Source organism: Numida meleagris, chromosome 4 (genome assembly GCF_002078875.1).
Source record: "Numida meleagris isolate 19003 breed g44 Domestic line chromosome 4, NumMel1.0, whole genome shotgun sequence".
In the NCBI taxonomy this organism is placed as follows: domain Eukaryota; kingdom Metazoa; phylum Chordata; class Aves; order Galliformes; family Numididae; genus Numida; species Numida meleagris.
In genome coordinates, this window is record NC_034412.1 from 70,378,003 (window position 1) to 70,395,171 (window position 17,169).

Below are 17,169 nucleotides of genomic sequence, written 5' to 3' on the forward strand. Positions count from 1 at the left end.
GGGTAGTTGAAATGGCTTCAAATGACATTTATTTGCAACAACAGAGTGATGCCCTGAATGGTGTGCCCTTGAGCATATTGGTCCTTTCCATTCCTGGTGATGTATTTTCACTACAGGTGAAACCTATGTAGAAGGCAGAGAGTTTTGCAAGTTCCTCATCAGGAGGAGGGTCCCAGAGAGGCTGAGGAGAGATGTCAGGGTGGTAAGAAAGGGGAGAAGCAGCTCCTGCCATTGCTGAGTGGCAGGTGAGTAATCAGCCTAAACAAGAGACCAGAGAGAATGTCATACCATCTCCAAGAAAAAAAACCTGTCATGAAGAGTGAAAACTGGCAAAAATAAGAAATAATGAGTTCAAGCTAAAAAAGATTGTGGTTCTACACTAGAACTATTTTTTTTTTTCTAGTGCTGGGGAAGGTAGCAATCTAATAAGACCTTTTTTGCTTGGGGCAGTTGTGGTGATTTGTAAGAAGAGCTGGATATCTATCTGTCAAGTATGACATTGCTGTCATTGAGAGGCAGAGAGATGACATGACATTCCAAGATCTTTTCCAGTTGTTTTTTTATGAATCTTTCTATTGTTAGCTCATTAATAGCATATATGAATGTGTAATTTCTAATATTGTGTAATACTTTATGCATTTGGAATCTATTTTGTTGATGACTCCAGATAAAAATAATCACTAGACTTTGGAAGCCAAACTTACTGTTGAAAAAGCAGTAAATGCTTAAATCTAAGTATGCAGATCTTATTCATTTAAAAGTTTATGGAAAATTGCTTTAGCAGCTATTGTGAATTGCATCTTTAGGTGTGCTTTTTAGGATTTTGGATTCAAGTTCTGAAGGGAAATAAGTACTTAAAATGGATGGCAGAGAAAAATCTAAGAAACAAACTTATAGGAAGCAAATAAATTCAAGGATTCAAGAAAAAAAAAACTCCTTGCAGAAGAATGAGACTGTTCAGAGTAACTTCTGGTTGTGTTACATGGGTTATATCCTTTGATGTGAATGGACACCCCACCCTAGGGGCTGGCTTACAGGCCAGAGCGCATGTCTGAGCAAGTTTTCAATGCCATGCACTGTCCACACATCAATCCCATTAAGAAATATTTAGGAGCTAGAATAATTCCAGTGTGCATAAACATATTTCAAAGGCATACGTGAAATAGCTGAATATGTTATAAAGAGAAGTTGAATAACTTGTCTGAGCCACAGACTTCTACAAAATTCCAGTCAACCACTTACCACATGATCAGACGTTAGCTTTGATGAATTTCAGATGACAATACGCAGAAGACAGATGATGTGCAGTGATGTCTGAGGTTAAAAAAAAAAAGTGGTTTTTTAGGTTGTTTTAACTCAACTTTGGACATTAGAAGCCATGCAGAAAGGGTCTCCTTATTGCCATAGAATTTCAGAGAAACTTGACTGCAGCATCTTGGCTATTTAATGCAAAAAATATCTTAGTTGTCAAACATGGTTGGCCAAGCTTCCGTTAGTTCTGTAATTTCTCAAAACCTCTGCCATTCATTACTGTTTTCGAAGAACTCAAATTTTAAGAGAAGGTGTGCTGGATAAAGTATTTTAGAGCCATCTAGAATATTTCTTGATGTGGCTGACAAGGAATAACTGTTCCTTTGAAGTGTTATCTCCCCACATATTTGGTCACAGTGACAATTTAGGGGGCTTGATTTACACATGACTAGGATTTCATATAGTTAAGACATGGAATCTGATATCAACAACTGATTTTGTAATCTTTTTGTTGAAATGGTTTTGCTGAAGTTCTGAATATTCAAAGGTGTTGGGTATTAACCAAACCTGAACTCTACCTTTTGTTCTGTTTTATTCACAAATTTTATCTGTCTTAAAGATCAGATTTTTATCTACAGCTCTTCCATCACCAATAATAGTTCTTAAAAAATGTGCAGCAGGTTGTGACACAGAACTACCTGTAATTCAAATTTTATGCAGAAGTAATTTAATAAGAAAGCAGTTGTTCACAAGTCAATCTAATTTTCACATGGGAAAGAATGAGTTCTCTTCCAAGAAAACATCACTTAAAATCCTTTCACTGAATATAAAAAAAAAAAATAGCAATGGATTTTCTCATGCTGTCATACTCTCTTACTTTTTTTTAATGTGCAAGTCTGTATCTCTGGCTTTTCATCAGCTGTACAGACTGGCAAAACTAAAGGAGGATGCATGTGTGAATTGAGGGGTGGGGGACAGCAGCTGACTGCCCTTTTTTTTGACAATACTCCATTATTTCAGACCCTCTCTCAGCTATGCTGGAAATGTTTAGATTCCCATAAGTTCTTTGGAGTGGTGTCCTGAAGAAAAAAAGATCCTACAGTGCCTTTGAAATCAGCAAAACCTTATTTGTAAAAATAAGGTTGCAGTTATGTGGTCACTTTGCACCAACATAAATCCAGTCTGTTGCAAAAAAAAAAAAAAAAGTATGGCTTTTTATCCTGCTTCCTTGGTCAGCACTGCATTCAGCTGGATCCCTGCTAGCTCACTACTGGAGACTTGTGCTGGTGTGAGGTGAGGGGTGGCCAGGGAGAATAGACGAGGAAACTGCAGCTTGTAGTAAAATCATGAATTTTGGGAAAAATTAAAACAACTGTGACATTTCGCGTATTATGATTTGGATATTGGTTTTTTAAAACTGAGTTTGGGGCAGAGCTACAGACAACAAAACTAAGTTAGTTCTAAATGCACTGCTATATCTGAGTCTTGAAATACTGAACTGTTATTAATATCATGTAAGGTAAAATATCATATAGACCAAAATTATATTTTATGTCATTGACTATTGCAAGGTTTACTAGTGGATTTAATAGTAAATATTGTCTTGGTACTCAAAGTAATCTTTAAAAGAAAGAGATGAACACTCTGTGATCCATGGAAAGGTACAGCCATCTCATTGCTAGAGCCAAGATCAAGTGCACTTAACGTAGTCCAACATAGGATCAGTCTTCAGATAGAAAATATAGTGAAGCTAGGTGGAACAAATGGATTTACAGCAAAGCACCAGTCTTGCAGCTGCATGAGTCAAAAAATCAGACGGGCAAGCAGATCTTTGAGTTTTGGGGCTTTTGAATAGTTTTTGACCACAAATTTTTCATTTTTTTTTAATATGGTTCTTAAACTGTAGGAAGAAACAATTCTTGCAGATACATGTTTCATAAAAAAATACTCTCATTGTTATAATGGTTTTCCGGGATTTTACATTGCTTAAGCCTTGTAGTTAAAACGTCATTCAATTTTATAAATGTTTTTCTCTACATACTGATAACTAATTCAGCTCTGTCATGCGTGTCACATGCAACCATATGTAGCATTCTGAGAATCTGTTCCAGTGTTTTTGTTGCAGAAAACATATTGCCTCTAAAAGGAACAGTGATATTCTGAAGTTCAGTATTTCTAAACAAATTCAGTCTTAGTGGATAAGAGTTTAAATTCTCAGCTTCCCTCCTCTATTCGTCATGAAATTCCTGCACTGGAAAAACATGACTGATACAACTTCTGGAACTTTGTTCTACTTCTACATCTTCCATAAAAGTAAGCCTAAGAATATCTTTAAACAGTTCTTTCAGGTCACTTGCATAACTTTCAAAATCTTCAGTTAGTGCATTTTCTTCTCATGAAATGAGCCAGAAGTAACACCAAAATATTTCAAAGACATATCTAAACAACTTTGCATAGAAGGGATAGTAGTAACAAAGACAGAATATTAACAGCACAGGAAATGTTTTGTATATTGCAAGACTTCTATGACTTTTGCTCTTCAACATTTGCAGAAAGTACCTTAACTTTTTTGTTTTCTGTACCACAAGTGTCCTTTTTCAAAAAGTGTTAATATTTCCTCATCTTTTACTCATTGCCTTACATTTTTAATATTTTTCTCACTCTTATGGTACTAATTTGTTCCCTCATTTTTTTCTGTAAGCGTTAGTGTCTGATCTTACTGCTGCTGAATAGCAATCAGATGGAGAAATATCTAAGTCTTTGGTTTTGCCCATCTTGGCAACAGAATTGTGCTGTGAGGAGTCCTGCTTACATGCAGAATATCCCGTCACATCACCCAGTTCAACTGGCATTCTTAAAAATCTTGTTTTAACACATTAGCATTTTAATTATCTAAGGCACTTTTATTCTTCACCTGGAAGAAGATAGGAGTAGAGCGTGGCTTACAGGATTGATTGCTCTGTGATGCTGTGATACTGTTGCATAAATAAAGTCCTTTCTGCAGCAGAGCAGATTAACTAGCGATCCATTTAAAGTCTATCTCATGCATTTAGTTTCACACTTTCTGTGCCTTGGTCCTGGGTATCCTTCCAGACACAGAGCTTCCTGAACTCCCTGAGAGTCACTGGTCAATTCATACCTGTCTACATCATATAGCTTTCTGTGCAAGAGGCTGAGCTCTTCTCTCCACAAAGATTCACTCACCTCAGTCTTTCCACCCTCAGCTCTGAACTTTGTTTTCTTAGTAACCTCTTCAGAGGTCTCCACAATCTAGTCGTGCTTCTGGGTACAAGGGAAGAAAGTATTTGTTGCTGGATGCACCTATCTGAGCTTTCCTCAATTGTTTCTCTCCTAGTGGCCTTCTCCAGAAACACTGGGTTCATTTCAGTGAGCTGCAGGTTATTATGAAATATTCCTACATTTTGCCATTCAAGTTATAAAAATTCTCTGGCAAACTTGATATAATAAGTTAATGCAATCTATAGTTTTTAATAGCCGCTCCAGATAAATATTTATACTATTTGCTTCTATATTTAGAAATGAATGCCAAATTTAAACCTATCATCAATGCACAAAGTTTCTTTGCTGTGCAAATCAGGGAGTATGCATGCGTGCATGTGTTTATGTGTCTGTATACAAAGATATATAAATAGACCCAAGGGACTTGGATGAGTAACAAGAAACTAAAATAAAAGTCAGAAGCAGTTAAATATTTATATTCCCCCTTCCCCCCCCCCCCCCCCCAAAAAAAAAAAATAATAATAATAACTTGGATTTCTTCAAGCAAGCCCTTGTGGCAAAATGTACAAGATTAAGTAACTAGCTAAATCTGCTCCTCTCATATGATAATTTGTTACTGTTTTTTATATAAAAGCACATTTCTTCCATAGTACCTTCTAGTGCATTCTGCTCAGAAAAAAAAAGCAAATATGGAAAATATTCTGCAACCTGTTAAGCTGCTAGGACTGCATACAGTGAATGGAAACTTTCCCCTCCACACACACATACATATAAAATAGACAGAATGAATAAGGTATTATTAGCGAAGAGATTGTGTTGCATTTGTTCATTTGTTTTAATCAGCTTTTTTCGTTCAGTGAAATCACAGTCATATTAATGAACGGGTATCTTATCCATAAACATGGAGTTGACAGTTTATCCTGTACTCTTTTGCAGTTTTTCCTTGAAATATTTGTAACTGTTAATTAATCTTTATCCATAGTTCATGAGAAACAGACGAAATGAAGAAATTCATTTATAATATTACAGACACTAAAGTCTTAGGAAAATCTTCCCTTTTTAAACTTTTATACAGAGAATAAAGATTCTGATATACCAAATTAAAAGCATACAGAAAATCATAGAAGAGATTCACAATGATTTATCTACTAGTTTGTGGTTAATTTACTTAAATTTCCTGGTTTTTTTCTTTCTTCTTTTTTTTTTTTTGAGTACACATGCCAACAGATATATACATATCCTAGCAAGATTTCATAATGTCAGTGGATCTGGTATAATTTCTGACAATTAAAATAAAATCACTGTTTAGTCCTGTGGTATGATTTTCAATTATTTATTTCATAAAAGCAAAGCAATAACTTGTTCACTGAAATATTTTGTTATTGACTTCATACAAAATGACCACATCTGAAGTGTTCTTGCAATATCAAAAATGCAGTATTTGTCATCCTTCACTCATGAGGTTTTGTTTAATCACAATATTTTTCCCATCCGATAATAAGTGCTCACGTTGCTGTCATAATATAAATCAAAAAGCTGAAGTCTTTCCCTTCATATCAAACAGAAGTGCTATCTGGTAAAGGTAAAAGCTTGCTTTTTCCTTAGTTTGTAAATTATAGACAAGTTGAATATGTATAGTGCCAATTTATAAAATATAGGATCAAAGAATCATAAGGTTGTAAGAGACCACTAAGATCATATAGTCCAGCCATCAATCCATAAAAGAAAGAAAACCCATACAATAAAACCCATATTGTTTATGTTGGAAAGATCATAATTAATAACTTGGCTTTCACTATATTTTTTCTACCTAATGAAGATGGATTGTGTTCATGCTGCCCTCTGTGCCTCTACAGAATTTTATTTTGGCAAATTTTCATAGGCATAATCCTGAAATTATCCTAAGTCAGAAATCAATACTGGGAGTTTGGTTTCATCAGATCAGCTACTGTAAAGAAATTTAAATCTGAAGAGTGAACTGGATTTCACCCTTCATCTGCAGTTAATGAAACTGGATTACAATAATCTTATACACAAATTATTAGTTACACTGGAAACCAGTGTTAGTTTTAGTTTTGATTTTGCTTCTGTTGGTTACCAGAATTAGCTCCACCAATTACTATTTTCATTCATATTTTGGGAGAATAGATATATTGTTCATGCAGAAATGACAGTTCGAGTAGTCTAAGTCATCTATTTTCCATTCCAGCATCTACTAACAGTAGTGTGACATTAGCTGGAGAGTGACACCACTTGAGTTGCACAGTACAGAGCTGTTGTGTTTTAAGAGCTTTCACTTCATGTGTAACTACTGCCTGTAGTCCCTGTTGAGTCAACAGAGCCATGTAATAATTCCTCAGGTTATTCTGTCACAAGGATTTTGAGTGACTTTCCATTTCATCAATAGTGAATTGCTAAATTTCATTATTGAAATAATTTCTCTGCTAGATAGTTTACTTGGCCGACATGAAACATGGAAAACTACAATCAAAACTGCCTGACTCAGTAGACAGTACAGGCTCAGTATGTGTTTGGACAAAAATATCTGTAGAAAGGAAGTTACTAAAGACAAATGCTTTTGGTAGATCAAGTTATATTAGAATATGAAATTTTGCAAGTTTATGCTGCAGAAATCTGGTGAAATTCAGGAGACCTTATTTGTGAAGAGCACATGAGTTTGAAAAATCTTGTAGAAAAATTACGGAACTGAGAAATTTTCACCTAACTTCCAGTTATGAAATTTTCCAGTTCCTGCGATTTGGCAGTTTGGGTAGATTTAGGCATGTTCTGTATAATTTTCCAATGATTTTTTTTCTCTTTTCCCATAAAGCACAGCACTGTTGCTGCAGGAAGGAACCATATCTTTTTATCTGGAACCATAGTAAATGTAGAATACTAGAATCATAGAATTGATTGAATTGGAAGAGTCCCCCAAAGGTTATCTAGTCCAACTCCACTGCAGTGAACAGGGACACCTGCAGCTAGATCAGGTTGCTCAGAGCCCCGTCCAGCTTGATCTTGAATGTCAAGGTGGGGCAGCTACCACTGTGATGGGCAACTTGTTCCAGTGCCTCCACTATTTATTAAAAGAATATAGAGGTGTAGCAGAAGTGCTAAGTCAGGGCTTGAACCAGTGATTGAGCACCTGGTGGGAGGGCAGGGCCAACCCAGGGGAGCTCAGGTGCATGCAATGCACCTGAGTGACTGGAAGGGGTGGAGCCAGGATCCACCCTTACCCAGACCTCGTTTAAGGGCTGGCAGTGGAGCCAAGGGAATCTTGCTGGAGATCCTTGTGTACCTGAGGCCTTCTGAAGGAAGCAGCTTCTTTCCTTTATTTCTGTGCCCATGGCTGTTGCATTTGTGCAAATCCTCACTTGCAGCAGGCTAGGACCTTGCAGCTCTGCTGTCGTTGCTGCACTTTCCATCATGTTACTGAGAGAACTGTAATCTAGCGCTATAGAATACAATTTACTTGGAAAGACTTAACTATTTAAATTTCTTTAAGAATCAGAAAAAAAACACTTTCCCAAACACAATTGTGAATGTATGTGGACATTTGCATGCATGAGCATGTCTGTACATCTGTGTGTGTGTACACCAGTGTATGCTTATTTTATTTGTTCCATATTCAGTCTATTCTAAATATTTCTTCAGAATATGATTTATAATAGTAACCTTACTGTGATCTTTGGTGTTTAGGCCTTGTATCTTATGTCAAAATGGAACGGAGTGCTTAAGTTTTTTCTTTGTGCTTTAATATTCTCCACTTGCACCACTTCTCTGAAATGATGAAAAATAGAATTCCAGTATGGAATTTTACAGCGTGACTCTAAAATTTAGGTAAAGATTATTATTTTTTTTTAGGTAGTTTCGAAGATTTTTGACCTGTAAGTGCAATGTGGAAAGATTAAAATTGCATATCTGATTTATACATCCGCTAGTAAAAATCAACAGTATTCCAAAACGGCATTATTCTAAGTATTTATTTTCGTTTCAGATGAACACCTTCATATCATAAAATCAGCAATTTATTAATGTTCTATTTTTCGTAAATGGCATTTTTAGCAAACAAAAACTAGAATCAGTCATTTAATATCATTTAAAATGCATAGCTCTTCTTGCCAGTGCTGCAGTAGAACTGTCTCTGAAAGCGAAAAGTCTCTTCTTCAAAGAAGTTGTGAGTATTTTTGCACATGAGTTTCATGGAATGGGCAAGGACAGGAGGTACCCTGGTGGTCCTGGCATGGGACTACTTGGAGCAGGTCATCTTTCCCTTCCTTAGCCACAGGTAACTGTGGGCAATAATGGGGTGCCTGCTCTGGTTGGGAAACCAGCAAGTACTTCAAAAAGAAGTCCTTACAAGGGAATGTGGGTGTGTTGAGAGAAAACAGAATGTTTTACGTACTTGTTCTTTACTAAAAACAAAAATTGCTGTGAAAATTAATACAGATTTTATACTTAAGTAAATACACTTTTCAAAAGGTACACTTTAGGTCTATCAAAAAAGGTATGTGGGAAAAGGGCCTACAATAAGAAGACGTGTGTGATGTAAAACAGTTGCTGCCCCTCCCCTGCCCTTACAAGACAAATCCAAAGCTAATTAGTGTTGTACTACTTGACTGGTTTCTTTTGTTTTTGAGTAGGTTAAAATCATAGGGCACTGATAACATGGGTATAAAAGTTGTAATCTTAAATAATAAATAAAAAAGCAGATACTTTGTATTTTTAGAAATACATTAATACTGCCTTTGTTTAGTGTTTGCTTTTTATCCATGAAACATTCAAAATCAAAAATAGAACATTATTTTCAAAGAACTTTATATTCAGAATTTGCAGGTGTTCTCTGGGCAGTGTCAGTGCTGTAGGGACAGCTATTAAACAGTAATCTCAGTTTGCAAATGCAAGTAGAATCAAACTTGGTAGTAAAAAGACAATCAAGCTCTTGAAGACGTAAGACATAGGAGAAGAAAAAGTCTTGTTCTTTTAATGGGAATATAAGTTCTAAAATAGCAAAAAATGTCTAAAAACATGACTGAATCTCATCGGTAACCATGCTTCCCATGATATTTTCATTGAATTAGCATTGTATGCTCATGCTTGCATCAGAGTATGTGAACTGCTTTCCTCAAAAATATCAGGACTCATTTTAATATGATCTTAACACTGGAGTTCTAATACTTAACTTAGGAGTTATTTCTTAATTCTGGGGATGAACACAATCTGTTCTAAACAGATGAATTTGTTCAAATTTAACCAACTCCTTTGTCACAGTAAAGAGCATACAAGTTAAAACTACCATTGCTTTTTCTAATTTATGACCTAAATATCTCCTCATGGTGTGGAGACAAGTTAAAATTGCCAAACCAATAACATCTCAAGTTTGACTGACCCTGTATGTTCATCATACATTCTTGAACTGCCTAATGCGTAAAGACAGAAATTAAGATTGTAAGGACTATCTTCAACCAGGAGCCTTATAATGTTTATGTTTTGACTTCATAATGCTAAGGGTAGGATTTCTGCACAATTCTATAAATGTAATTTGTATGTTTGTGTGCTAGTTTGGAAGGTAACTAGCTATCAGTGTAGGAAGATGTGAGAGACTGAACTTAAAGGAAATATTGTGTTTTCAAATGAAAGCAAATGAATTGCTAATATCTAGTTGGCTTTAGATCAGCTAACATTTGAAAAATCTCAGCGTATACACACTGGAGAGATGCAAAACAGACAAACTATAAAGTTATTAGAAATTTATTTACGAATATGAAGGTTAACTCATAAAATCATATCATAGAATAGCCTGGTTTGGAAAGGACCTCAAAGATCATCGAGTCTCAACCCCCCTGCTAAGTGCAGGGTCGCCAACCACTAGACCAGGCTGCCCAGGGCCACATCCAGCCTGGCCTTGAATGCCTCCAGGGACGGGGCATCCACAACCTCCCTGGGCAGCCTGTTCCAGTCCGTCACCACCCTCTGAACGAAAAACTTCCTCCTAACATCTAACCTAAATCTCCCCTGTCTCAGTTTAAAACCATTCCCCCTTGTCCTATCGCTATCTACCCTCACAAACAATCGATCCCCCTCCTGTTTGTATGCTCCCTTCAAGTATTGGAAGGCCACAATGAGGTCTCCCCGGAGCCTTCTCTTCTCCAAACTAAACAAGCCCAGTTCCTTCAACCTTTCCTCATAGGAGAGGTGCTCCAGCCCTCTGATCATCCTGGTGGCCCTCCTCTGCACTTGTTCCAAGAGCTCCACATCCTTCTTGTGCTGGGGGCCCCAGGCCTGGACGCACTACTCCAGATGGGGCCTCATGAGAGCCGAGAAGAGGGGGACCACCACCTCCCTCTCCCTGCTGGCCACTCCTCTTTTAATGCAGCCCAGAACATAGTTGGCCTTCTGGGCTGCAAGCGCACAGTGCTGGTTCATGTCCAGCTTCTCGACCGCCAGGACCCCCAAGTCCCTCTCCGCAGGTCTGCTCTCAAGGAGATCTTCCCCCAGTCTGTCTAAATACCTGGGATTGCCCTGGCCCAAGTGCAGCACCTTGCATTTGGCCTTGTTGAACCTCATTAGGTTCACATGGGCCCACTTGTCCAGCCTGTCCAGGTCCCTGTGGATGGCTTCCCTTCCCTCTAATGTATTGACTGCACCATTCAGCTTGTTGTCATCTGCAAACTTGCTGAGGGTGCACTCAATGCCATCGTCTGTGTTGTTGATGAAGATGTTGAAGAGCACTGGTGCCTAGACTGAGCCTTGGGGGACACCACTTATGATCGGCCTCTACCCGACATAGAACCATTGATCACAACTCTTTGGCTGTGACCAGCCAACCAATTCTTAATCCATCGAACAGTCCATCCCTCAAATTCATACCTCTCCAATTTAGAGAGAAGGATGTGGTGAGGGACCGTAAATCTATATAAGCATATATTAATTTTATGTTTATTTAGTGTGTTGTATTAAATGTCCAACTCAAGATTAGCCTTTTTTTTAATTTGTATATGTTATTTTTTGTATATTTTTTAGGCTTATATGCATATGCAATTTAGCAGTGACATGGCCAAAGAGAAGGATATCACCATGAAGGTGATATTTAGTAAACTGTGAAAACAGAAGATATAGTTAAAATGTTAAAACTTCCGATGACAAGGTTTATGGCAACAGCAGTCAGGACCATAATCCATTGCTAGAACTACCGAACAAAATAGCTAAATAGCATACTGATAATGTTATTGTTTTCTTAAAGAGGTGTTTACTTGAAAAAACAGCCTGTTGTGTCAAGCCTGAATGTCACTTTGTGCAAAATTTGCCTCCACTTCATTTCAACAGATTCGTTTCCAGCATTCTCAGTTTTTTACAAGCTTATAATTTGTCTGCCAGGAAAAGACTAAGAATTTACTTGAAGAAAACTCCAGTTTTTTCTATTACTTTATTTATGTTTGTTCGTTATTTTCTTTGTGTTAAAATGCCTATAATTTCTCCAATCAGCAAAACAAAACAAACAAGAAATAATCCCAGCCATTCACTAGCACTCATTTTGTTGTGGTAGGGCAATTCACTTTAGTTTTTTATCTGTCAGTTATGAATTTTATGCTGATTAGCCTTTGGTGTGGTATATTTCCCAGCAAACCTAATAAAAATAAATATTTAAATCATGTTGGGGAGCTATGTGTGAGGCTCATGTTAACAGAAGCGCTAGTTCCCTCTAAATTAAGATTTTGCTGTGCATGCTTTGCAGCATGAGTAAACTGGCTACCACATCACCCAGAATGGTGAACATAACCCTATGGCAGAAAGAAGGCCATGTCTGTTTTATTAGCAGACTCTTACTTGCTCTGTTGTGCTTTCTGAAATCTTGCAGAATAGATGAAGTAACTGTTCTTACTTTTTCAAACTTTGAACAACAATTTAAAATCAGTTAGAGAATGGGTGTCCCACCTTTTGCCTTGCCTGGGCCTTTAGTGAAGATAAATTGTTTTGGTCTGCATATGAAATATATAGTATAGCTAATATATATGTGACAGGTTTTTTTACAATTATTAAAGTATAAAAAAGAGAGAGCAACAAAAACATAAATCTAATGGGATATTTGACCTTGTTTTTGTGAAACAAAGCCAGGTTCGGTGGAAATGGAAATCCCCCATTCCCTGGTTTCAGCGCAGACAGCGTTAATAGCACACCAGTGTTTGGCTGTTGCTGAGCAATGGGTGTGCGCCTGGCACCGGGCCACTCGGTGGGAAGAGCTGCCACCATGATAGCAGGGGCTGGCCACATTGCAGGTGGTGCTGGATATTGTGCAGGCTATGGGCAGCAAGTTGGATGTGCCTGAGTTGGAATGATGGTGCATGAAGTTTCAGTGAATCATTTTGAATTGCTTGGGACATTTTCCTTTTCAAAATGAAACTTAACCCAAGTTACTGATTGCTACGTTGTTCTGAGGTAATATTATCATAGGATCATTCTAAAATCAGTTTCGGTTCATCAGGAGGTCCTGCAAATTCATAAACTTTTTCTACAAGCCAGTCCAAGATATCACGCTCTAACGTGAAATGAAATACAGTCTTCTTGGTCTGGGGATTTTGCTAAAAATATTGTACAAAACTCTACTATGGACTGATAAATTTGTGTTTCTACTTTTCTAAGATTTTGTTAAGTAACATTTGGTCAGCTCTATCTTCACATATAGTCTGTGTAGACTATGTCTTATATGAACATCTTATTCCTACGGTTCCTCTAGTTCTTACAGAGGCTATTTAATTCATGTTTAACAAAATCTTTGAAGCAGTCTATAATAAAACTGCTAAGAATCCTAACTAAATAGAGAAATATGTTTGGCTGAAAAACAGTTGAGTGACTATCAGAACTGGCTAATCCTTGGCATTTACATTACGTATTGCTTAAGTACAATAAAGCAATTATAACACCTTTCTTTCCATTTCTTGAGGGAAAAAAAAATTGTAAAAATATTATTTCAAGTGAGTTAGTGAACTTCCTATTTTCTAATTTCCTATTGTGGAAATCCCTACAGGAATCAGTTGAGGTTTTCATATACCTGGATTTTGTAGCCTTCTAGCTGACGAACTTTTGTGATAGCACGCTATACAAAGCAAAAAGAGAGGAACTGTCTTTCACGTAATATGCTCTTGAGAGCATTATCTATTTCATCTAATTGAAGATCTTGCTTTGAGTTGCTCTTTTAAAGATCATCTTTGCTTCCATTTGCTACAAATGAAGCACAGGGAAATAAATTGTGTAAACTGAATGCTCAAGGCTCTTATTTAACATCCTTCAACCTTCTCTCTTTCTGAACCGAGTATCTACTATGCTATGTTTATTATACCATTGATATATTTCATCTGTATCAAAAAATTCCAACCAAGACAGAAAACGGCAAGAACTGACACAACATTGTTGTGCTTATGAGCTCCACAAGGAATACTTGCAGTTATCCTCAGCTGTAAAATGGCTTCTTTTAACTTCCTTCTCCCCTATTTCAATCATACATTAACCTTTATCATTTGAATTTGTACAATCAAATTAATTAACTTAGGTGAATTTTTGGAATAGTGTTTAGACTCGGTAGCACTTTAAAGAGTATGTGTACTAAGGAAATAACAACAACAGATTTGTATTAAACGAGTGTGTACATTTGTTAAATTTAATTGCTGAATATATATTAAAAAATAATATAAATTGTTTTCCCAGCAGTAAATCAATTCTCAGTGAATTTATAGTACAGTGGAATCCTTTCCCCACCCCAAAATAGTATTAATTGAAAAGAATAAACATTTATTACTTGAAACAAAAAACAAGCTGTTTCTTAATTTGACATGAAAATACATTGAATGATAAGCAAAAACTATTTCAGATTTAGCAATTTTATTTTCTCTTCCTTAGGAAATAACAGAAGATCGGGATCGATCACGGCTGGATTCAATGATGCTGTTAATTATGAAACTGGACCAGCTGGATCAGGACATTGAAAATGCTCTCAGTGCTGGTTCTTCCCCATCCAGCACTCCAACATATAAACGAAGGCATTTACCTGTAAGCTGGTATCATTATTATTGTTCTAAATAAAATCTTTTTTAACTTTGTCTTTTTTTTTTTAATAATTTATTATTTTACTCCTCACATTTATTAGCTCCTTGGTTTCAGAACTAAAGCTGTTTGCAGCTTTGTCTTTTTTTTTTTTGTATGTTTGTTTCGAAGGCAGTGGTAGTAGCATCCAAAATTTTCTTTTAGCTTGTTTTCATTAAGGAGTATTGCAAACGTTCCCCAGATGAAAAAGAAGGTCCACTTTTCATCCCCAGATGAAAAAGAATATTCTGAATGTCTGGCTTTCTTTTTATCACTTACTATCAGTGCAGAGTCAACACAGCGTCAGGATCACCCCAGTCTCAGAGCATGTGTTTATGTGTCACTTGACATTAAATAGTTTGATTTGAAAGTAATTATGAGCTAGAGGTCTATCTTTTCTGCTCATTGGATGGTCCCAGAAATTTTTGGCAGAAATATACTTAAGAAATCCTCTATCATTTAAAATAAGATTCTGGTCAAAGTCATACACATTAATTAATTAAAATGTTTAAATTATTTTATTTGTTTAAATGATCTATTTAAATGATTTGTATAAAATTCCTTGCTAAGAGTAGGCAGAAGAGACTATACAGGTCAGAAATGTGATGGATGTGTTCTTTTTTCCTGAAAAATGTTTACACATGTAGCTGTGAAGAACCTGAAATGACTGACCCAAGGTGTTCACATGCAGGCTTCCTGTTAATTTTATCCACATGTGCAGCAGCTGTTTTTCCGTTTAAGAAACTTGAGAAATAGTGCCCCAAAATGTGTAGGCTAACATTCAGGTTGTTTGTTTTTATTGGTGATATTTTCTTTTAAATTATGAGAGGTTTTTCCTATTAAAGCCAGACTTCATTATTGCAATATAGTCTATTGTGTGGTCTATAGATGAGGAAAGCTGTGTTTCAGTGGTTTTGGAAGATGAAAATAATCATTTTTATAGTATATTACATAAATATACTTTTAATAGTTAAAATTTCCCCTTGGGATTTCAATGTATTCACATCATCTCCTTGGGCACTTATGGAAGAGGAAAGCTCAAATACAACATAAATATCTTGCTAATGAATGTCAACGTTTTAGGTAATTTCTTACAACGAAGTAGAGAGTTGGAACAATCCACGTAAGTAAGCCTGCAAGGTAATCAGAGGTGGTGCCTGTTTGAGTGCTGCAAAGCAGCCCACCAGAAGAAGGTGCAGAAGCATCTGTCTAATTGGCAGCTTCTTTTTGGCAGGCATTTAACTGGAATTAATGAATCAAAGGATTGCCATTTCTTTCCAGTTCAGGAACCCCCTTATTTCAGCTACTCTAGGAATATGATATTAGGAAACTCAGGCTTTATCTGTACAGAGTTGGCTGGGGTTAATAGTTCAGGCTGTTTTGCAAGCACTGTATTCACAGGCTGCACCTCAGCTAATAATCTGGGCGGTATAGGGCAGTTCCTGCACATGGCCAACTCAGCGCCAGATCAGTGTCACAACTGATCTGCAAGCAATACAAGCTCCTGTCTCCACTCAATATGGTAAATCAAGCATGCTCTTCTTTTTAATTCCTCAAAAGTAAAACCTATTATATTTCTTCTTCTTTTTATCCTCAAAAAAAAAAGAAAAAAAGAAAAAAGAATGTAATCAGTGTCATCAAAACTAAGAACATTTTAGCTAGAAATAACATGTGGCTGATAAGTGTTTACTGAGTCCAAAAAAACTAGGGAGCTGTACCTCTGAATTGTATAAACTGCTGCACAATGATGTCATTTCAGCTGTGTAATGGCTCGCAGATGTTTACTGAGCTTGCAGTGCTGTGGGAGACAGAAGGTGGGAGCACACAGGAAATGCTGAACATCGGAGAAAAATGTCAGACTTCTGCAGCCCTGAACTGATTTTTCTTAGCCTGCATTCTACTATTTAGGGGAGTTTTAGCTTTGATGTTAGTGGTGATTTATTATTTCATAACAGCCGTTAATGCAAACCACCACATTGAATAGGAAAGCAAGAGAATGTGTAAGTGATGGAAAAGAATAGGTGGAATTACAGTTATACAGGGAATTAAGTATATAAAAGTTTGAGTGATTCTATATAAATATGCTCATTATTTAAAAGACATATATTTTTATTTCATATTCATATTTACTAAAGAGTGTTGTAACTTTTTTTTAACAGGATGGTGAATCTGGTTCTGAAATTGGAGCAGATGTAAGACATTCACAAACAAGCTTGTCTCCTAACATCCATGCTCCTGACCAAACATCATCCTGTTCAGCAGCCACTTCTGGAGCTAAACCAAAGACTGGGGTGAGTACAAGGATTGTTTCGACATCACACACGGTCTTATGCTGGAAATGAAATAGGTAATTTTATACTGTTCCCTACATTAGTCATACAGAACTATGTATGTGACACTGAAGAAAAAGAACTACTAGTGCTAGTTGTTTCAAGGTGTTTTGTGAGTGGCAAAGAATCCTTAGGCAAACTAGGAGTTTGACACTTAAGAACATGCTATTATCAGGCGATTATTATAATAAGCTGAGTTTTTTGTGAGAAATTAACTTAATAGAGCTATTCCATTTTACTTTAGAAGATAATGGTGTCACTTGGAACAATT

At 36.5% G+C, this 17,169-nt stretch overlaps 1 protein-coding gene across 6 annotated transcripts in view; it reads left to right on the top strand.

Annotated features, from left to right (window-relative positions):
• Window positions 1–17,169, top strand: part of DLC1 (DLC1 Rho GTPase activating protein) — a 229,030-nt gene that overhangs the window by 44,362 nt on the left and 167,499 nt on the right. For all 6 annotated transcript variants that reach the window (XM_021395399.1, XM_021395397.1, XM_021395395.1 and 3 more), the window contains 2 exons: window positions 14,386–14,535; window positions 16,728–16,859. In XM_021395399.1, coding sequence (XP_021251074.1) covers window positions 14,386–14,535; window positions 16,728–16,859 — 282 coding nt within the window. The remainder of the gene's footprint in view (window positions 1–14,385; window positions 14,536–16,727; window positions 16,860–17,169) is intronic.